The sequence below is a fragment of the Rhinolophus sinicus genome, linkage group LG10 (genome assembly GCF_036562045.2).
Source record: "Rhinolophus sinicus isolate RSC01 linkage group LG10, ASM3656204v1, whole genome shotgun sequence".
NCBI classification, from domain to species: domain Eukaryota; kingdom Metazoa; phylum Chordata; class Mammalia; order Chiroptera; family Rhinolophidae; genus Rhinolophus; species Rhinolophus sinicus.
In genome coordinates, this window is record NC_133759.1 from 62,265,841 (window position 1) to 62,289,735 (window position 23,895).

At 35.5% G+C, this 23,895-nt stretch overlaps 1 protein-coding gene across 4 annotated transcripts; it reads right to left on the reverse strand.

Moving 5' to 3' along the window:
* Window positions 1–900: 900 nt before the first annotated feature.
* On the reverse strand, window positions 901–23,234 carry UBA3 (ubiquitin like modifier activating enzyme 3). Of its 4 annotated transcripts, XM_074313257.1 has the most exons (18): window positions 23,134–23,231; window positions 22,907–22,948; window positions 20,934–21,054; window positions 19,563–19,643; window positions 15,778–15,860; window positions 13,403–13,483; window positions 10,065–10,108; window positions 9,666–9,730; window positions 9,125–9,280; window positions 7,729–7,831; window positions 7,494–7,607; window positions 3,608–3,661; window positions 3,165–3,201; window positions 2,998–3,079; window positions 2,562–2,662; window positions 2,375–2,438; window positions 2,228–2,282; window positions 901–1,904 (listed from the first exon to the last, which is right to left on the reverse strand). In XM_074313257.1, the coding sequence occupies exons 1-18, from the start codon at window positions 23,151–23,153 to the stop codon at window positions 1,816–1,818; spliced, it is 1,392 nt and encodes a 463-aa protein (XP_074169358.1). In that variant the 5' UTR covers window positions 23,154–23,231; the 3' UTR covers window positions 901–1,815. The 4 variants fall into 4 exon arrangements, with proteins under 4 accessions (XP_074169358.1, XP_074169359.1, XP_074169360.1 ...); XM_074313258.1 differs by lacking the exon at window positions 22,907–22,948 and having other exon boundaries at window positions 23,134–23,234; XM_074313259.1 differs by lacking the exon at window positions 19,563–19,643 and having other exon boundaries at window positions 1,784–1,904.
* Between the last annotated feature and the right edge of the window lie 661 nt (window positions 23,235–23,895).

The window sequence follows — 23,895 nt, forward strand, 5'->3', positions numbered from 1 at the left end:
CCAGATTTCTAGCTGATTTTGAAGGCTATGGATACCAACATGGAAGAGCCAGCAAGAATGGTTACCCCTTTTGACAAATACTTTTCACTCCAGTTTGCTACAGACCCCACTAATCATATTACATTGTTATTACATTCTCTTATTACACCCTCCTCGCTGTGGTTATTTACCTTACTTGCCTGTCCCCTATATTTGAGTATTTTAGTATTTTTGAGTATAAATATGAGTATTTTTCCACTGCAAGGAACCAAGCCTTAAGGAATTACTTTTCTTTTAAAACATCACATTTCAACTCTGCCCTTGATAAATTATGACCTTCCAATAATTTTATCTTTCAGTAAATATTTGCATATTGAAACTTACAATTTAGTAATCTACACAAGTAGTACTAAATAACTCAGGCAACTTCAAACAGTTTAGCTAAGTAGCCTGAGAAGATGGTTTGGGGCAGATGACAGTTGGAATCCCTCTTCCAACAGTTCTAATTGTCCAGTTTTGAGTAAATGACCTACACTTTCTAAAACTAATTATTCAGCTCTCATATTGTCACTTTCTCACAAGGCTACTTTGAGAATTGCATTGCACCTGTATAAAGGAAGTGCTAAATGTCAGTACCTTCACGTTCAAAAATTTACACTGAATCTGTACTTTTTTAAGCAGACAAATTTATCTCATATGATTTTATAATGAAACTTAAATTGTTAATTGGAGCTAGAAAGAATGAAAATTTAACCCAGTGACATGTAACCACAACTTCTGAATAGAAAACTACCATCTGTCAAAAATAAAGAGAACATATACTACATGCTTCCACACTGAGATATTAAAACTCATTTTTCAGTATTTATGCTTGATTTTGTTTTAAGCCTTATTTTTTGGGGGGGGGTAAAAACAGGGGGAGACATTTTAAGAGACTTTAATATAAAAACACAGCTATTCCATTTCATTACAGTATTATGATAAAGCAAAATAATTAAATCAGTAGATATTTACTGTGGCAAAAGTATTAGTTCAGGTGCCATAAAAATTTTGTCTTAGTAATTCTGCTACACATTTATTCCACTACTACAGAACTACTTACTATCCTTAATATATTTTTAAGTTTCAGTGAGAATAGTAGAGAATATATGATTTTATTAATAAATAGTGTGAATGCATCAGTGGTAACTATTTAAACATTAAATTCTTTTAAACATCCATGTCTTGGTTTTAATGTTGTGCATATTGGCCTCCATGGCACTACAAGTAAACACATGAAAATATTTCCCATTTCCATGCACAGGTATTTAGCTATAACACCATTTACAAATTATTATGGACAGGGTAACCTTTGCAGTAATTGATAGTCATTTGGACAGCCACAATTAAGTGATTATTAAACAAGCAACATCTATGCTCTAGACACCAAGTTGTAACATTTAATATTACTTAACTTAATTTTCTTGTTTTCTTTAAAGGGACATCTTTTGTGCATGTGGGTGCTCAAAGGAAAACTGAGGAACGTATTCTCTCACCATAATAACAAAATTCACACATAAGAGGGTGTTTGCCTCCTTCTCTAAAAGAAACAATACATTTGCTCATAATCTTTCTCTTCAGTCATCATTTCCATATTATTAATGAAAATGCTTAAAAGCACCACCACCCAAATTTTGTCTTCAAGGGAAAGTTATAAAGTTAAAAAAGAGTTGCTCTTTATATTAAAAAAATCAAATTCCAGCAACACTAATGCTAAAAATGAATCAATTAAATTTCTTAGTATCCATGAAGTATAACATTTCCATAAGTTTTCTATTTTGCGCAGATTTATTTTCCTTAAGAAGTAAAATGAAGTTTGAATAGTACAGTCTGTGGTGTGGTGACATCAGCAACTGCCAGTTCTTGCCCATCAACAAGTCCCAATTCTAAAATAGAAAAAGTATAATTAACCCAAGCAAAACAAAATCTCAACAAAAACAGTAACACACACATATACAAGTTAGAGTATTATTGTCAAGATAAACATCAAAACCCAGTTTCCTTTAATCAAGGCATTATACTTGACTTCTTAGAGATTTTTATGTGTTCTTCTAAAAGAGTAACTAATTCTATTACGGTTTCTAAAGACAAAAATAATTATGATATCATCATTTGAAGCAATTTAGAGCAAATGGAGAAGCCTTTGTTACTTTCACCTCCCACACACACAAAGAAGAAACTGATTAGTAAATATACTCATTTAAAATACCTTTCAATGTCTTGGAGAGATTTGGCCTTGTTCGTTCTTCAATAGAGGTCACTGACTAGAAAACAAAATTTGAATGTGAAGCACATTAAATAAAATTAAACTTTTAATCTAATTTTGTGAAAGAAATAAAAACTGAACACTTATCACCTGTAAATAAAGTGTTCTGTTTTTTCCTTCTAATGTGGCTGTGATGGCTGGAGATTTCATCTGCCTAAACACAATCATGAGGAAAAATGAAAAGAACAATCAAAGATCACTTTTTAAAAAACAATTCTAGTTTTTAAATCTTTAAAATCTCAAAAAGTATTCTACAACAAAAATCCAGAACACTTACAGAGATGCACTATTGGTTAGATAATCCAAAACCTCCTGTAGTTTAGCTGATGGAGAAAACTGGATATTTTGTGGGAGCTGGCTACAAGCTGGGCAGTTTTCCTACATATAAGACACAATAAATCACACTGGCACATGAACCAATAATGAAGAGTCTCTTTATAACAATGAAATGAAATCAAGTTGTTTTACAACCATGCATATTTCCTATGAACAAATTCTTACACTTTAAAACCTGCCTTTCATTATAGGCTATTTTTCCTAAATTATTTTGCTAAATCGTATTTATTTCAGGCTATACTACAAAAGATATATAGTAAGTATCTTAGAAAATACTTAGGGTGGGCAATTTTGTTCGTATTTCTAACCAGTAATTAATATTTAAAAATCAAGGTATGCACAATCAAAAAATTTTTCATTAATATAATACTACTAACCTTTCTTTCTGCTTCAAATGTGTATGTGTATAGTCCATCTACATCATTGAATACCAAGTAATTATTAAGGGGAATATACGCACTGTAATGAAAAAATGTCCATCTTTATATAATTCAGCCAGATCCAAACAGAGATTTACATACATGTTACAAATGAAACTCATTACCTTGTGGCTATTTTAAAAACCTCAGTGGCACACACAGCTGAAGAGGGGAGAAAACAAAGATGCTTTAACTCAGTGAAAATTAGGCATTTAAAATTAGACATTTTTTTAAAAAGTCTGTTGTAAATTAGAACAGATAAATTTACAAGACTGATTGATTAAAAATAGATTAAAATATATATATACTCTTATTTTTTAAAAACTGAGAAAGTTAACAAATTTTATATTTGTAGAAGCAGTACACTTTATGACATAATGTAAGACAAAATACATACAAGGCCCAAGAGCTTACTCCTTTTTGGACAGCTTAATTATACCAGCCACCCAAGGAGATATCAATTTCCTAGAACACCAGGTTTTCTGACATCAAGTAGCTGTAGAAATGTCAATTTAGATATTGACTCAAAAAAAGAAAACAAAATTAAGTAGTGGCCTTTTTTCCTTACCTGCAATGACGGCATTTGTGGAAGCTACTGCAGGAATGATTCGTTTTACTACTCCTGAAAAAAAATATACTTATTAAGGGCCGGCCCGGTGGCTCAGGCGGTTAGAGCTCCCTGCAACTAGCAACGGCAACTGGACCTGGAGCTGAGCTGCGCCCTCCACAACTAAGACTGAAAGGACAACTTGAAGCTGAACAGCACCCTCCACAACTAAGATTGAAAGGACAACAACTTGACTTGGAAAAATGTCCTGGAAGTACACACTGTTCCCCAATAAAGTCCTGTTCCCCTTCCCCAATAAAATCTTTAAAAAAAAAAAAAAAAAAAATATATATATATATATATATATATATATCTTATTAAAATATGGTCATTTCTTTTAAAACGTAGGTTTCTTAAGTTAGACAATATGATTATTAAATATCATTTTCTATAACTTGACTTGTCAGGCTTTCAAGTCACAAAATACTTAAGTTTAACCATGAAGCAATCTTCTCTCACATTCTCATCATTTTATAGCATGTTCAGAATCTTAAGGAAGTTACAGTAGCAAAGAAAAGTAAACTCTTCACTAAGCTTCATATAAAGATGAGGCAATACTATAACAATAGCTAACAATCGGAGGGTTTATTGTGTTCCAGGTACAGTGTGAAGATTATTAAATAGATATTACTGGCCCACATAATGGTCGTTTCACTCTACACCTTGAACCACAGAAAATATTAAACATAGTCTCTATTTCTACTCTACTCTTTTCGTATCAGTATTCAGATTTAGGAATGAACAAAGACCCACCTTAAACAATTTTTTTAAGTACAAAATAAATATTTTATTTTATAATTATATTTGAATTGGTCATTTTAGAAAACCAAAACTTTAAAGAAAAGTAGCCTTATTAATTATCGTGGAGTGTGAGGAAGATGTGACTTCCAGTGTGGGCAGGTCTTCAGGAAAAAAGGCAAATATATAAGAAGACATGAAAGAAAGATAGTTAAGAAGTCTGGAAAGCTGTTTTTAAAAAGTTAATTCTGACCATATGATTACATATAATTTTGGAGGAGAAATAGGGAGGAGCTAACCTCCTGATGGTTAAATTGGCAGTTCTCCAATGAACCACATATAGGAGGATGTACTGAAAGAAGGAACAGGTAGTCACAAACAGTGAGGAATGTAACATATCATCCAATGAGAGCACTGCCAAAATGATAAAGACTCCTTCCATGCCCCACTGGACTTCACTTCCAATTTTGCTTCTGTACTTCTTGTCAAGGCCCTCAATCACCAGTCTGCAAAGCACACACCAAGACCTGCTCAAAGGTATAGAAGGACAAATGAGGCTACATACTGAAATGAGTTTACAGTTCCTGACCAGGATTAACTGAATTCATTTGTTAATTCCGACAATTATCAAATGTGCACTATATGCCAGACACTATTCTAGGTGTTATGCAGAGTAGCAATGAACAAAATTACCTGCTCTTATAGAGCTTTCATTCTGGTGAGGGAGATAACACACAAGTAAACACATAGGAAAACTTCAGAGACTAAAGAATTCTATTAAGAAAGCAAAACAAAGTATGTGTTAGAGTTTACAATAGCAGCAGCAGTCCATTAGCCTGGATGATCAGGGGAGACCGTTTTGAGAAGGTGACAATTTGGGCTGAAACCTAAACCATAAGAAAGACCCAGCCATGCAATAACCTAGGGAAAGAGCATTTCTACTATGTCAACAGCAAGGGCAAAGCCCCAGAGCAGGGAGGTATGAGAGTGTAAGAATGAAATATTCCTTTCATAGAAAAAGGAGGCTACCATTAGTTCTGAGCAATTATAAAAGGGTAGAATAGGACATGGCTAAGAAGTCATCTTCAGTTGAACAATCGGGAAAACTGGTTAACTTGATACCTGAGGGATAAGCAGGCAATCTTGAGGGGAAGAGCAGTCCAGGCATGCATATCTCTAGTAGAGCTCTAAGGTGGGAATGAGGTGGGTGGTGTTCAAGGAACACAGAACAGGTCAGAACAGGGGGAGTACAGGAGCAACAAGGAGTGTGGAAGAATGGCATTTTCAAATGATATCACCACAACATCACTATAAGGAAATAATCACAGAAGAGAAACGGCAGATTTTCACAAAGAAGAAAAAGTTCTTTCTTGGGAACTTGGTGGTGATCTTGGAAAAAATTCTAGAAAGGATGAACTGTGAGTCCCTACACTAGGAAGCATTGATCACTAAGAGTGAGCATTATGATTGTTCATTGCAACAAGTTATATGGACTAGTCTCAGTTAGTTACTATTACTAGCTTGGCAACCCAGGGAAATAGGGAAGACAGTATCCAGGCTTACAGTATCCAGAATACATGGAAAGGTCTTTCATGACATCCTTGAGAACAAGACAAAGAAATATGAAGTACTCAAGAAAGTCTGATCATCAAAATAAGATAAACCTAAAATTCAGGGCCAGACCAGAAGTACGATTCAGAGGTAAGTTCTCTGCCATTTCAGTCTTGTTAATTTTTTTAAATTATCTGTTAAAGAGATAAAGGATATGATTGTCAAAACAACAGGTGAAATGAATCTAGAAAGAACAGGTAAGTTGGCAGGCATAAAAGAATACATATATAAGAAAAAGAACAGCTGGTTGAATGTAAGAATAAATTTGTGGGCCGGCCCGGTGGCTCAGGCGGTTCGAGCTCTGTGCTCCTAATGCCGAAGGCTGCTGGTTTGATTCCCACATGGGCCAGTGGGCTCGCAACCACAAGGCTGCGTGTTAGACTCCCGCAAGGGATGGTGGGCTGCACCCCGCTGCAATTAACAACGGCAACTGGACCTGGAGCTGAACTGCGCCCTCCACAACTAAGACTGAAAGGACAACAACTTGACTTGGAAAAAAAAACATCCTGGAAGTACACACTGTTCTCCAATAAAGTCCTGATCCCCTTCCCCAATAGAATCTTAAAAAAAGAAAAAAAAAGAATAAATTTGTGAGGACCTATACTTGAGTATAAAAATCACAAAAAAAACTCTAGCCCCTCCAAAGAAAACTACCATATCTACAACAGGCAGATGTGGCTTAATGATTGCATATGTGGAGAAAACATCTAGATTTTGCTGGACAATAACCTCAAAAAATTGCAAGTGCAGTATCAATGTAAACAAGCAAACAAATAAACAACAAAAAACCCTGCTCTCCTCTAGGACTGTATCAATTACCAGAATTATCAGAAGACTATTATCTAAAATAAGACCAATCCTAGAATGATACATTCTAACCCAGTTAAGAGAAGTATGGATAACTGAAATATGGTTAGAAAAAAACAACAAAATGGTGATTTCAAGTCATGCCACATGTCAAAGGGTTAAAGGAACTAGGGAGGCAGTGATAAAGATCTGGAGGGAATGCGATCACTATACTCAATATGTTAAGTGCTAGTACTTAAAAGGGTATTCAATTTATGTATGGCATACCCTGGGAAAATACTCAAACTGAAGATGGAGATTTCTGCTCAATAGATAGAATAACTGTCTAACAGTCTTGTTCAAATATGGAACAGACCGCCCCAGAAGGTGGTAAGCTGCTCTTCAGTGAAAGATAAAGTGAATGAGCTAGCTTGGATGCATTAGGGTCTCTTCCAGTCCTAAGTAAACAGGACTCAATGATTGTATTCAAGTCCTCCCAGCTAAGTAATAGTAATAGTATGGATTCTGCTGAACTCATTTCCCTTCTACCAACTTGGGGCACCTGCAAATTATTATTTCCATGGTACCGTCACTGAACTTCAAATGGATGGTACTGTCTAAAATCACTTATCAATTGTTTCTTCCAAAGCATCCCCAGCCCCTAAAAAAGGATCATCCCAAGTTCATAATTCATGACAATTCACTAACTTACCTTGAGTGAGTCTGTATGTGACACCCCTAATATTAAATTGTGATGCTCTCTCTAGGGATTTTTGGAAAATCCATTGAATATGATCAGGGTCATCTCCATCTAATGGAACCCCTTCTATTAGGGGAAAAAAAAGGAGAGGAAGACAGAAACATGTAAATATAAATCAACGTCTTTTTAAAGTAATTATCCAAATGAATAATAATGAATAAGTATCTTATTTAATTAGGTTTATTACCTCCAAAAGGATGTTCCTTAGACCACTGCAGCATCCTTACATACTCAATACAGTGTTCTGGGAGCCTGGGCATAGACGCAATGGTACACATGGGGAAATTAACCTAGAAACACAATAAATTATTTTAAAATGTAACTTCTATTTATGATCTAATCTATAACAGTTTCTTATATTTCATCTTGGCCTTCCACTTACAGAAACAAAACTATTATACCATTAATGTTTCTAAAATTAAGAGAAAGCATCTGGGTCACTTCACTTAGGTTGATCTACCTATAAAAAGAGGTTTGGGGGCCGGCCCGGTGGCTCAGGCGGTTAGAGCTCCATGCTCCTAACTCTGAAGGCTGCCGGTTCGATTCCCACATGGGCCAGTGGGCTCTCAACCACAAGGTTGCCGGTTCAACTCCTCCAGTCCTGCAAGAGATGGTGGGCTCCGCCCCCTGCAACTAAGATTGAACACGGCACCTTGAGTTGAGCTGCTGCTGAGCTCCCGGATGGCTCAGTTGGTTGGAGCACATCCTCTCAACCACAAGGTTGCCAGTTCGATTCCCGCAAGGGATGGTGGGCTGTGCCCCCTGCAACTAGAAACAGGAACTGGACCTGGAGATGAGCTGCGCCCTCCACAACAAAGACTGAAAGGACAACAACTTGAAGCTGAACGGCACCCTCCACAACTAAGATTGAAAGGACAACTTGACTTGGAAAAAAGGCCTGGAAGTACACACTGTTCCCCAATAAAGTCCTGTTCCCCTCCCCCAATAAAATCTTAAAAAAAAAAAAAGAGGTTTGCCCTACCGTTACAAGGTATATAAATTTAACTTTGTTAGGCCATGAGAAGAGAAGCTCTGAATAAATTCTCAAATATGAGCACTTTGTTATGTTTACCTGATATTTAAATGCAAAGGTATAAAATGAAAAGCAAATTCAGAGTTAAATTAATTCTAAGTAAATAGTTATACAATTATTTATACTTATAAATCAAATTCCAACTGTCCTTGAAAGTAGGTAAATAGATGAAAATGATCTTTGGGAAGATCATTCTCATCCCTGGTATCTTTATTTCCCTGAAACAACAAGCAGAAACTGAAGAAAACAGAGTATAACTCTCTTCCAAAATACAGCTCTATCCCAACATAGTTTTTTAACTGCTCCCTTAGTTTCTACTCTCCAAATAAAAAATTAACACAAACGAATTATGAAAATAGTATCAAAACTATGATAGTCCATTATCTTTCCTCAAATAGAGCAGAATTTCATATTTTATCATCTTCTTAGCATGATTTTTAAAATGTGGTTACCCATAATTACAAATCCTACATATTGAAGAGACTTAACACTTGAACTCTAATTCCACCACAAGACACTATAAAACAGACTCAGGTGCTTTCTGGATTACCTGTGGTGGATACAATTCCAGTGTGCATTCAATGCAAGCAGTCATTCCAGGCAGGATCACACGGGCATTTCCTTTAAAGCCTTCTGTCCCCCCATCTATCAAAGGGATAATGGAGCTTGGATCTAATACACCATCTTCATAATTTAGAAGTGATATCTAGGAAAATTGTATGAAGGGGTTAAAAGGAGAGGGAGATAACAATTCAAAAAAAGAAGCATGCTGTCAAGTAATTAGACAAGTCAATAATAGCATTACTGAGTACTAATATATCAAATCAAGGGATTATGATATTAGCAATTGATGTCCTCAACTGAAAATGAATGACTAGCAATAAACAATGACGTACATGTACTTATTTGGAAATTAAATAAACTCTGCTTTTTCAAAAATATATGAAGCAATAAACAATGAAATACACATACTTAATTGAAAATTAAATAAACTCAGATTTTTCAAATATATGATAGGCAATTCTAATTTTCACTGTGTTAAGAGCAACAACAGAACCTCAGAGAACCATAACACTGAATGAAGTCTTTACCAGCATGCCATTTATCCATCTTCTGGCTATGATAGAGTCCAGTCCACAGACTATTATATGAAATTCTACAAGAAAAAAAAAATATGCAAGTTTAGCTTTTTAAAATGCCAAGGAGTAATAATTTACACTTTCTAAGAAAATACAAAACCCCACTTTTTATTATAATACAAACACACACAAACACATAGCTCTTAATTCTTGAATACTCCTTACTCAAGTCAGCATAGAAAAAAAAAGTTAATGGTATCAAGAATTAAAACAGTGCCAATCTCTTTTCAGTCCGTCAGCAACGTTACTGAAAAGCTAACGCCAAGAGACAAAAGCAACTGAATAGCCTTCAAATAGCTACCAACTCAAAAATAGTAAGAATTTAGCGAGAATTTCAATTGAACAACTTACGTCGATAGAAAGTGTCGTTAAAATCCTGAATCTTGTTGAAATGTCTGAATATAGGTAAAGGAACTTAAGCTGTTAAGTTTGTAATTTGTAAAGTGATTTTGTCAATGCCATGAGGAAAAACTTATAAACGTATATTTAAAACACGAAATAAGTCATAAATGTCCACAATAGTGGACTTCAAGGAATCTGACAAAATGAGCACAACCCACTTTGTAACAAAACCTCTTTTCTAACTCTCTTCCCCTAAGTCTCATCCATGAGCCCCGTATCATTATGACTGTTATACATTCCACTCTACTTTAATTTTTATATAAAATCATAAGCCCTGGGAAAGCAGAATGTACGTGTCCTCAACTATCTGCATCAAGCCAAGAGGCAATAAATACTTAGAGATAGGAACAGGCACACTACAGTTTCTATTTAGCTGGGGGATTTTGAGAGTTACTGAAAAGCTAATTTACAAAAAGAACTAAAATAGATGTCTCCAAAAACTTTTTCAATTGCTGATGATTTGTTATTGTTTTTTTCAGGGGGAAGGGGGTACGAAGAGACATAAGTTCTTTCTTCCTCTCTCATTTTATTCACTTTTTCAAGTCTCTCTCTTTTTACCCAACTGAGTTCTAGCAAAATTCTACACCAGCCTGGAAGATGCAAAAGCAATCCCATTCAAAATTAACTGGGTGTGAATCAATCGTAGCTGTTCGTATTTCATATTTTGCACTTATGTGCAAAATAAAATTTTAACACAGCAAATTAATACATAAATTATACTTATCTAAAATTACAATAATCCATTATATATATTTTAAAAGCAAAACAGAAAAGAGGGACTGCTAATAAAGCTATGAAAAATAAATTCAATACTATCCCTCACCTAGTGAAACCTCTATTCTTTTTTAATGTTATGCAAACAGTAGGCATAACGCAACTGTCAAAAGAGAAGCAGAGCAAATACTGGAGAAACAGCAATAGGAGACCCAGGAGCCAGCCCAAGAAATCGCATAGCCTGGATTTCTATACAATACTCAGTTTACCAGAACTAAATAACGAGGATAGTGTACACACTTTTTTTTCTTTCTAAGAGTGGCCTGTATTTGCATCTTTAAACTTTTTACTTTGAAATAATGCAGATCCACAGGGAGTTGCAAAGATAGTACAGAGTGGTCCTGTGCGCCTTTCACCACGTTTCCCCCAATGGTTGTATCTTACATTAGTACAGTACCAAAATCACAAATGTGACATTGGTACAATGTGTGTATAATTCCGTCATTTAAAAATGTGTAGATTTATGTACCTACCACCCATCTAGATATATAACACTCCATCACCACAATCTCCCTCATACTGCCCCTTTGGAGTCACACCTCCTCCGCCCCCACACCATGACTAACCCGCCAATCACTGGCTCTCCATCTCTATAATTTTGTCGTTTGAAGACTGTTATATAAATAGAATCAGACAATATAGGACATTTAGAGATTGGCATTTTTCATTCAGCATAATGCCCCTGATATCCATCCAGGTTGTTACGTTTCATTAGTTGGTGCATTTTAATTGTTCAGTATTATTCCATAGTATAGCTGTACCACAGTTAAACAATTCATCTATTGACAGATATTTTGATTATTTCCAGTTTTTGACTACTGCAAAGGAAGGTTATGAACATTCAAGTTTTTATGCAGATGTTAAGTATCACTTCTCTGGGATAAATGCCCAGGAATGAAACTGCTGGGTCATATGGAAAGTGCATGCTTGAGTTTTAAGAAACAGTCAAACTACTTTCCAGATACCATATTATTTTACATTTCCCACCAACAATGTATGAGTGATCCAGCTTTTCTGTACCCTTGCCAATATTCGTTATTATAATTTTTCATTTTAGCCATTCTAGTAGAGCAGTGGTAATATCTCAATGTGGTCATAATTTGGACTCGTTATAGCTAATGATGTTGAACATCTTTTCCCATCTTCTTTACTGAAATATCCCTTCATATTTTTGTCTATTTTCTAATTGCACTGTTTTCAGTGTTGAGTTTTGAAAGTTCCTTATGTATTTTAGATGAGCTGCTTGTCAGATACCTGCTTCATAACCATTTTCTAATCTGCAGCTTGTCTTTTCATCCTCTTTACAGGGTCCCTCACAGAGCAAACATTTTTAATTCTGATGAAGTTCAATTTATCAGTTTTTTCCTTTTATGGATCATGCTTTTGATGTGGTCTAAAGACACTGCACCAAGCCCCAGATCCCTAAGATTTTCTCCTGTTATCATCTCAAGTTTTAGTTTTACATTTGACACTTAAACCTATGATTCATTTTGATTTACTTTTGGTCATTTCTTGTTTTTTTATTGTCCTACTGATCTGTGTCTCTCTGGCAATACTACACAATCGTGATTTTTGTAGCTATGTAAGTCTTGAAATTAAATAGTAACTCCTATCACTTTGTTCTTTTGCAGCAGTTTTAGGTATTCCTTTGCCTTTCTATATCAATTTTAGAACAATTTTGTCTGTCTTGACAAAAACAACTCCTGGGATTTTGGTAGAAATTGTGTTAAACTTGGATACAAATTTGGGTAGAAGTGAAATCTTTACTATGTTGAACTGTCCAATTTTTGAAAATGAAATATCTCTGCATTTGTTTAGAACTTTTTTGACTTCTTTCATAAACATTTTGTAGTTTTCAGCATACAAATCCCATACTTGTTTTATTTATACCTAACTTTGTTTTGACGGGTTGTAAATGGCATTGTATTTTAAATTTCAGTTTCAGTTTTCACTACAATATAGAAATACAATTGATTTTTGTATATTGATTTTTTATCCTGTGGAATTTTCTACATAGCAAATACCATCTTCTGAATTTCTATAAAATACTAAAAGTTCCCCTAATTTAAAGGTGCTGAAGCCAACAGGGTGTGAATACTCCTTAAAAATATACATTTTATAAAAATAAATTGATGCTGACACACTTTTCATTTGGATAATAATATACTGACTGTCTAATCTGTCTGCTACTATAAGGAGATCCAGCCTAGTAATTTACAATCTAGTAGAGGAGATATGCAACTGACACTGAAATTAAGGGTAATAATGCAAAATAAATGATGACAATGGCTACAGAAGCTTAATCTAAAAATTAGGGCAAAAAAAAAATGTATATAACCTTAAAGAAAAGATTGGAAGGATATAAATCAAAGTGCTATCAGCAGTTATCTCAGTATTAAACCTACTGCTGATTCTTTTTTTCTGTTTGCTTATCTTTGTTTTCTACATTAAACATGGCTTTTATAATAAAGAAAATAAAGCTTTAAAAATTAATGTTTTTGTCAAAAGGATACGGAACTACATTACAATTAGGAACTCTGTCATTAAGAAATTCTGCAGCAACTTCAGCTTTAGGTCTTCCAACATCTTTAGGCCTATAGGAAAAATTATATTTAAATTATCATTCATGATATAAATCTAGATAATCTACATAGTTTCACACATAAAATAAGAGAATATTTAGAAGAAATATTTTTTCTAAGTATTTGTGATGAATAATTTAGTGCTATTCAACACTAAATGTCAACCTTTGTTGATGTTCCAAATTAAGTATTTACAAGTACAGACAATTCTAAATATTTAAATGAAAATGTGAAGTATTCCCCCCCCACCCCCGCGTAAAGCATAATAATGACATGTTTCTTGGTCATTTCTCATTGTGGCATTTCCCAATGTAAAACAACTATCCCAGACCCAGAGCTTCCAAGTTATCTGCCCTGAACCGCAGACCTTCAAGGTGTTACTATGTAGGTCTTGGCTGAAATATATACAAAGAGATTCATTCTAGGGATATAAGAACCTTCATTTAATCCCCTTCTTCCCATGCGTGCTGATTTAGTGTCACATAAGAAGTCATAACCACATTTTGGAAGAAGGAGTAATTCCAAAGGCATTATCTAAAATTGCAAATGTCACCAATATTTTCAAGAAGCTAAAAATATAAGGCCTCAAAAGATCACTCTTAGATAATAAGCATAGCTATAGATAGGAAAAGACATGAATTCTTTCTTCTAATCTCATGGCAAATGGTATTTTCTTTCCTAATATTTCTTCATACTCCACAGGAATCACTCCCTCATATGTACATCATAAGTGCTCCATTATTACTTTTTCACAACATATTTTTTGTTATACACATAGGTCTATCATACCCAGCAGACTATGAACACCTGGAAGAAAATGATCATGTTCTTAACTTTTTGTATTCCTTCATATCTAAACAAACACTAGAAATAAGCAAAAAAAATTTTTAAATCAATGTGTTTATTAGAAATAGTTCATTTAAAATTGGAACTTTAAGGAAAAAAATCCTTTAGCAGGTGCATTTTCTTCTCTCCAATAAAGCAGCGTTCTTGGCTCTAGTATAAATCAAGGAACTTGATTTCAGTATTGCATTCAGCTACTCTGGACAGAGCTCTTCACCAGGTATATAAGAGGGACAAAGTAGACTGTCAAGATTCTTTTAAGTTGTGGATTTTATGTGCTTTTACAGTAGAACTGAAACAAAATAACTCCTAGATGGTTTCTATGGAGACTGTTTGCTACCCTCCCATTCCAGGATTAGGAAATCAGATGGCTCCACCTAAAACCTACACCACCTTCAATAAAATGGCCTTTCACACACATCAGCCTTGCTGGCCATTTTGATCCAACTATTTAACCTTGAAAAAAAGTACCCTGAGGGTTGCTCCAAGATTAAATGATGTAATACAGAGGTTTCTTAGGATGCACTTAATAAATTCTAAGCACTCAATAGTTAACTATCAAGATCTTCAATCATTATTTTAGCCATAAATTAAAGGAAATGGCCATTATTTTCATAACCAATCATTTCAGTAGTGTTTTTTTAAAGAACATTTATACACCAAAATTTGTCGGACCAGCAAGGGCCCAAAACCTTTTCTATAGAGAAGGGAAATTTCAAAGGTTAAGAAATACACAAAGAAAAAAAATAAATACTTAAATGTTAAATGTAGAATTCACACTGCAACATTTCATTGACTTGACTTAATTTAACCCAACCTTTAATCTCTTTAAGATTTTCCAAAATGACTACCAAAATGATAGTTCAATGACTATCCTAAAACTTAATTTTATCTTTTCTGCTAACCTAAACTTATCCTATATACCCAGGACTAACTGATTGCTTTCTGTCAGTACTCTAATCACAAGAAAAAAAACCATTCATTACCTCTCCATATCTGCAATTCTTAACTAATAGACACTTTTATCTAGCCACTCAAACCCTTAAATGTCACATGCTAAAATTCACTAATGATCTTTCCCTCAAATCTGCATATGTCCCGCTTCCAGTTGTTAAAATCATTTCTAACAAACCATTCCTAAATAATTTTTATATTTCATATATGTCTAAGGTAATTATCCCTCTTTGTTCTATTGCAATTGCTCCTGGGTTTTCTCTCCTTAAGTCTTCATTTGCTTCCCCTTCTGTAAAAAGCTCGAACTCCATCACAACGTCATCATCCCAGAGTCACCATTCAAAGACTGGCTCACAAGTTCTCACCAATATACCTCACTAGGGCCTAATATTCCAGCTACTGTTCTCTTATGAAATCACCAGGAGAAGAGCTGAACTCTGTCTTCAGAGCACAATCACCTCAAAATCACATAAACTTTTTGGAAATTTCTTTAAGGTAGTAAAACTTACCTAAATAAAAACTGCCTATTTAGATTGGAAACATCTATAGTGTCCATGTCTATAACGTGAATCTGTCTAAAACCAGACAATGCCTGTGGGAACAAAAAGAATCCAATTAAGCACAAGTTTCCTCATATTTGAAAAATTTAAGGTTTGCAATGTAGTCCTCAATCTACAAATTCTCAATCATAAATTCTACATAATCGTATCCGATAGCTGAAGAGTTTTACAATGTATATGTAATTCATGGTTCTTGTAAAGGTCAAAAATGTGCGGCTACTCAGTTTTAAACAGTCTACGACCAAAAGAGAACAACTCAAAATTTCTACAGTTGTTTTATAATCCCATAAACACATTTGTAAAGTTTGTTCCTTTGCTGCTGCTATATATTTTAATTTTATTAGTCTGATTAATTAACTGGGCTTATTATTATTTTTTCAGAATATTGTTAAAAACAATTCATGTAAGCTTTATCTAGGTTGATATAACATTAAACATGCCACGATTCAGAAACAACCATTATAAGATATATATTATAAACATGCACACATAGGTAAACTGCACATATAGTAGGAATATCTTAAAAGTACTCACTCAAGAACAAGCAATCAAAACAGCTAGGGAAAAATAAAAAACTGTTGTGTTCTAACGATAATACCATGAATTCTAACAGTACAACCACTGCTAAAATATACTAGAAGCAAAAGAGGGAAAAAAAACTAAGTCTTATTAATTAATTATGCTTTTCTGGTCTTGGTCAGTTTATTTAAGTGATCAAATTAAATCACTTGTCAATTATTTCCCCCATGTTCTGCCCAGCTCTGTAAAGAGAGAACTTTAAAAGAGCAGTCCATACTTGTTTTCTCAAGCTCCTTTCTTGTGCTTACTTCAACAAGCTTTCACTCCCACCACTCCATCGAAAATTACACTTGTCAAAATCACCTGTGATCTCCATATTGCTCCCTTCTATGATCAATTTTCAGTCTCTCTGTCCTTACCCATCTGAAGCATTTGGCACTGTGTGGATCAATTCCTTAAAACACATTCTTCACTTGGTCACCACACTCATGAGAATTTGAACACTCCTAAAAAATTGGTTCCCACTTCACCACACTCAGGAGTTTTCCTACTTTACAGGCCAGAACGTAGAGTGCCCTTGTACTTAGTTCTGGTAATCTCAGACAGTCTTACTAGATAAACATCATTCAACAGACATCTCAAACTCAACAGTTTCCAAAACCACTTAACCATCCTTGTTCAACACCACCACCAAATCTGTCCTTTCCATCTCCCTCTTTTCAGTGAATGCTAATCCCATCTTTTCAGTTGCTCAGGGCAAAACCCTTGTTGCATCATTCCTGACTCATCTCTTTCTCTCATGTCCCACAACCAATCCATTAGCATATCCTGGGGACTCCATCTCTAAAACATATCCATAATCTGAGTGCCTGTCACCACCTACAACGCTACCACCCTGTTTCAAGTCACTGTCATCTCTTGCACAGATGACTGCAACAACCTCCTAACTAGCCTCTCGGCTTCCTCCTATATTCTTCGTTTAGTTTTTTTGCAATACATCAGCCACAGTGATCCAGGTTAAAGGTCAGATCAAGTCAACTCAACTCATCTGCTTAAATCTCTCCAACTGCCTGACTCAGAATAAAACGCTAAGTTCTTATTGTCACCTCCAAAGCCTTTTGTGATACTCATTTCAATTCCCTCCATCTCCCACAACCTCTCTGATATCCTCTCCAAAAACGCTCGCCCTTAACCCACTTCTGCTTTAGCTACAGTAACCTCCTCACTGTCCTGGAACGTAACAGTCAACCTCCCACTTCACAGCTTCTGCACCTGCTGTTCCCTGTGTCTAGAATGTTCCTGCTTACCTTTTGTTCAAATAGCACCTTTTTATAAACTCTTTCCCTCCCCTCCAGGCCACCTATCTTCCAAACATCCTTTCTCCAGAACATTTATTACCGTCTGACATATTATGTGTCTTTCTCCTTCCACTAAAATGTAAGCCCCACAAACACAGACACCTGTCTGTACTGTTCAATGCTCTATCTTTAGCATCTAAAATAGTGCCTGGCATATGGAGGAGACAATCAGTATTTGCTCAAGCAATATTAATGTCATATTCTTTTTTATAGAATGAGCCTTGGGGGGGTCTTACAATCAATTTTGAAAAAGATATATATTTCTTATGTACTTATGTCTGAAATAAGCAAAGTTAGAAGTGGTGAAATTGAAAACCCTTAGTTTTCTTCTTTTATGTAAGAGGTTATTACAAAGCAGTAAATAATATGGCCACTCCTAAAGTTGCTTGATGACTACTCCTCAGACCTAATCTCCAATTACTTTACATTTAAAATTAGTATATATCAGATTTGCAAACAGCTTCAAAATGGAAAAAGTTAAGCATTAGAGGACTTGTGCATACAATGCCTACCAAAACCACTGCTCATTCTTCCCTTCTAGAACTCTTTGGTTCTCACTCTGCTAGAGTATTTATGTCTGGTAAGGTTCTGTCATTTTGGCACCCCACAAAGTACCTTACACACACTGCTATTTATTTTGTGTGTGAGTCATCTCCCCAGTGGAACCTCAAATTCATTAAGGACAGAGACCATGATGATCTACAATCCCCACAGAACGCAACACAGCTCTAAGTACCATGAAGCATATAAAGTTTTTACAGTTTCACTAGGAGTGACATTAGTATTTCCTAGCAAAATTAATATAGCTGTTTATATTTAAACTTTAGCCCCTACAACTCGATTAAGAAACAATGGCTTAAAAACCGAGGGAGTGGGGGCAAAAAAAAAATTTAAAAAAACAGAAACAAAAACTTTAGTCCCATCGCTGACTTTTTCGGTCCTTCATCTGGTTCTTTCATTTGCTTCAGTTTCTAAGGAGTCTATTCTAGCATTTCCACTTTTCTGTGTATCACCGAAAAGCCTAGTATATATCAACTCTAAGTCAATTCTCCTATCCATTTTTGTTACATAAACTGATACTTATTTTTTTAAAAAAGCTACTTTATGGTTATCGGAAGTTAATGGAATCAATTAATTAAATCACAAATTATGGATTTCCAACCAGTATATAAAAGTTTCACTAAATAGTGATCTTCTCATAAAATGTTATTCATTAAAAACAAACTGATGAAAAAAGAAAAAAAGGCTCCACTTTCCTAAATTTTATGGGTCTATTATCATATTGTCATCAAATATTAGTCTGATTAGGTCATGTATTGATCTATGGTCCAGTGAAAAGAATTGACTAAGAATTGATGACCTGCATTAGATTCCAGGCCTATCACTCTAACCCAGAAAAACTTGGGCAAATCATTTAATCTCTCTGAACCTGTGTCTCCCTCTATATAAAATGAGCCAGTGCCCTACCCACCTTCGTGGGTTATCTTAAGGTACAAAAGAAATAATAAATTCTTTGAAATTACATGTTAAAATATGAATTATCAATTTTGTTATTAACTTCACTGATGAATGAGCACTTTCCAAGAGGAAGCACAAAGATTTCTTTGATAAAAAGCAAAGAAGAAAACAGAAGAATTTATATCAACGATTTTACCGTTGAGAACTTTAGAATTTAAAATGTTCCAAAGTTATATCATCATTCTAATTACTGTCTGGAATCTGACCTGCTAAACTTATCTAACAAAGGTTCAAGACAATGGTTAACAATCAAAATAAAGAAATTTCCTAGTATGACAGAAAAGGAAAATTATCACAAAGGAGAAAAAAATACATATTTTGTATACATATATATATTACCAGATTTTTCAGGAGCTCACATCCTAAACCGCCAGCTCCAATGACTAGAACTTTACATGTATCTAACAAAAACTGGAGAGACTGTAAAGAATGAAAAGGCATATTAAAATCTAGTTGATAAAAACCGTTAAGTACCATCAATACAACAAGCCATAACAGTTTCTGATGTTTCCATGAAAAATGCAAATAAGGATAAAGAACAGACCTTCTATTTAAATTTATGAACAAGGTAGAACCAGAAATTCTATAACCCTAATGATTTCAGAGCATTTCAATTTAAATGTTTTTAAATTGACTTTTATAGAATGAAAGTAAAAGGCCATTTCTAAGAAAAACTATGCCTAGCTAAGAGTTATCTTACATCAGGTTCATTATTTAACTGACCTCCTAAAAATAGAAAAGTGTGAAAATCTTAAGAACAGAGGATCAAGCACTCTTAAGAACAGAGTATTTAAAGGTCTTAAGAAAAAAAGAAATAATACCAACATTGGCTTTTGAATATAGTGAGTGAAACTTATAAAACATGAGATGGCAGGAAGAAAAAAAGATAAAATTCTTAGAAAACTGCATGTCAACAGAAATACAATTTGAACCAATGGCTTAATAGAAGCATCGTAATTATCAGGAAAAAAAAAATCAAAGGACAAGAAAATACGAGATCCGAAGAAAGACAGAATACTGTTAATTCTGTCCAAGATTAAAGAAAAATTATTCAGATAAGAGTGTGTCAAACCCAAGAGTTAGCACCTTAATTTTAGGAGTAGCATAATATATCGATTTTAAAACAGTCTCTCTCTATAAACACAAAAGGACATAAAACTTTACTGTAAAGAATACTTTTTTTTACCTTGTAATAAAAAACAAGTTTTATCTAATTGAACATTTGCTTTAAGTCAGACACTATTAGTCCAAAATTCTATTCCTCATTATACAGCAGTCACATAATTTGTAACATGCAATTAGTTATATTCAATCCTAAGTAAAGATGCTCATTTCAACTAAATTTCAAAATTTAAACAAGTGCATCTATATTCCTATGAAAATTAATTTCTCATAGCAAGGCTAAAAACGGGTGTGTCTCAGCAGTCATTTAAACTGGAATTTAAAATGAACTATATAACGTAGAACTCTAAACGAGGTTATAAAGTTATTTTACTTGAAGAATTTCAACATATTACATGAGAAATGTGAAAGTGACTCAAATATTAATCATTCAGATAAAATCAATTACAAACATTGAATTTAGTATTTCAAGATAACTTATACAATTGTATGAACATTTATTATAAGAGCAAATGAAAAAGAAAGCATTTTGCTATTTTTGAAACACAAAAGTATTAGAGGAGTTATTTAAAAATAAACGTTTCTCACTTCAGTGCTTGGTTCGAAATCAGGGTGTGTGAAGGGTCCAGATCGCTCGAGGAACTTCTTTACATGGTTCCAGCGACCTTCCCAGTCTCCAGTGTCCCCACACCCACCATCAACAGCCATTCTGCACAGAACACAGTAAATTCAGCTGCAAAGGTCAGTATGAAAAAGCCACTTAAACAACTATTATGGTTTCCCCAAATGAAAAGGTAATCAAACCAGACCTGCTCAAATAAAAAGGGAAATAATGTGATTTTGCTTATGCTTTTAATTTTTTTCTTTGCTATTATAGTTTATTTAAAGTTAACTGCATGTGTTTGATGAAATAAATCAGTCTACATGTTTCTGGGTTCCTAAAGCAAGCCAAATCAAACTTGGGATATTGTCTAATCAAGAAGAAATGGGTTTTTCTACATTTGAAATTTACAAAAGGTCACTACAAACTTCCCCAATCTGTTTCTTCAATACACTTAGATCAGGAAATATCAGTTACAAAAAAAATAAATAAATACATAACTCCACTTTCAGAACTGTGATGCTTCAAATCTAGGATTCATTTCCAAGTTTGAAAGGTGTGATTTAAAAATAATTTTGATGAGAATTTTTACACATTTTTCTCTGAAACAGAGGTCCCAATTTTCAAAAAAGAATCTCTTAATACTATGAGATGGGTTTTTTTGCCCCTGAACACAGAAAGTTTTAGGTTAGATTATACCACAGATAGGCATTATCATCTAGAAACCTTTTAGAACATACAACTGAATATGACCGGACTCTTCTAACAAAATACATGTATTTCCTACTCAGTGCAAAATTCATGTTTGGTTGTAATTATTTTTAATTTTCAAATTTCCTATAATCCCATAATTTCGACCTTCAAATACATTATTAATATCTAATTTTAACAAAAGGTACCAAGAAGTATTGTCTAGCAACAATGAACATAAGTTTTGATGTCATGGCTGGGTTTGGTTCCACAATTAATAGCATTGTGACCTTCAGCAGATTACTTAACAGCCATAAACCTCATCTGTAGATTGTTTCTAGTTACTTAAGGTCAGAAGGGTAAAGAGATAATCTACACAGAGGCCTTAGTATAATACTTGGCATACAGTAAGCATTCGAACTTTGTTATTTTTAGCAAAAGTGGAAAGGAAATGAAAGGTGGGAAGGAATGTGAAATTAAGCTTGTCACTCCAGTCCCCTAGCAATTGAAATTGAACTATCTGAGCGAGATACCTACAGACTCTGGTGCACTGCTAATGGGATTTAGCACAGAAATTACTAACTCACCACACCCACTACAAGAGTACTTTCTTCTCCTCCCATGTTGGCAGGAGCAAAAATGTGGGTTGGCCACGTTGGAAAACACTGTTAAATGTATCTCACCGCACAAAACTAAGCATCTGATAAGAAATAGAGTGTGTAATAAATGGGCAAAATAAGCTCTGTGGAGTCAACGCTCTCCTTTGAGTCAATTATTCTGCAAAAATGATTGACGTGCTTAGTACTGTACCATGTAGTTCTCACAGAAAGTCTGCAATTAATACTATTGTCTCAGTGTTTACGAAATGCCAAAAACGGCCTAAGGTCCGTTTCGTGTGTTTAAGGTTCCCCTTTCACAAGGTCACGTCTCTGACAATTTGGGATGAAGGAAGACGGGAGCGCAAGGGTCCTTCCGCTAGACCTTTAGGTCAAGCAGCCGGCGGGCCCGTGCTGGACCTGCGGCGGTGCACTCCGGGCCCGGCGCCCTCCTGAGAGACCAGGACCGGCCCGCCGAGCCCCTGGGGCTCCAGGACTCGGGTCAGGGGATGAGGCCGCGCGGCCTGCGCACTGGGTGCCCCCCTCCCAGCCCCCTGGGCCCGCTGCGGCTGGTCCCCTAGGCCTGGGGTGGGGGGAGGCGGGGGTCCCCTAGGCCTGGGGTGGGGGGAGGCGGGGGTCCCCGGAGAGGGCCCCGGCCTCCCGGCAGCACTAACTTCTCAGCCAGCAGCTCCTCTATTCTCCTTCTTTTCTTCTCCCTAAAAGAAAGAGAGAATAAAAGAAGGGTCAGCATCACGCTACACATGGGCGCCGCGAGAGGATGGGGGGCGAGGGGACGGGGCGGGGGAATGGGGGAACCCCGGGTGGAGGCGGCGACCGCCCAGCGCCACGCTCTCTCACAACCCAGCCCGGCCCGGCGCGCCTGCAGAGCCCGGATACTTACGGCTCCTCGCCATCCGCCATATTGTTCCCCGCCTCTTCCCAGGTGCCCCCACGGCGGGCAGGACCAGGCTTAGGGGCGGGGCCGGCGGGCCTGACAGAGCGGGGAGGTGCAGGGCGGGGCGGGGCGGGGCCAGCGGCGCAGGGCGGAGTCTGCAGAGCCGGGCTGCCTTTGCTGATGCTTCAGCGTGCTTTAAAACCTTTCGCTGTAATATAATCTTAATTAACTACGCTCAATTAGAGAAATCTTATCCAGTGTATATTGTTAGGCTGCGTGAAAATCTATATGTAATACATTATGTTTATTCAATTTATATGTTAATAATTATGTAAAATGGTATGTTCTATGAAAAAACTCCTGGAAGAGCCACCCTAATATGCCAGCGCTTCCCTCTGAGGCAAAGCATCAGGGGAATTTTTCACTTTCTGCTTCTGAGGACGGTTCCAACATATTTGCATAACGGCACTCATTTTAAGAGTAAAATTTTTCTAGATCAGTTTATAGGGGTGGGATAAAGATCTTTTCTTTCTTTGTTAATACGAATATTGACATTAAGTGTCACATTATTCTGTCAGGTAAGAAACTCAGTGGAAATGAAACTAAATTGAAAGAACTTTTTTTGTGAGAAAAAGGTTTGTATTTAGGTAGAAGAAAAATACAAGGAAAAGAAAAGCACAAAAATTAAATAATTTAGAACATGATCTCATTGCCTAAAGATAAATGGCAATAAAATTTTAGAGTAGGTATTTTCCTCCAGAATCAAAA

Excerpts from the sequence above, each read along its gene's own strand:
- UBA3 (XM_074313257.1), bottom strand. The coding sequence starts at position 23,153 with ATGGCGGATGGCGAGGAGCC. Across the intron at positions 19,644-20,933 it reads ATTTCGAACCAAGCACTGAA|TCTCTCCAGTTTTTGTTAGA; the intron begins GTGAGAAACGTT and ends CATTCTTTACAG. Across the intron at positions 9,281-9,665 it reads GATGGATAAATGGCATGCTG|ATATCACTTCTAAATTATGA; the intron begins GTAAAGACTTCA and ends CAATTTTCCTAG.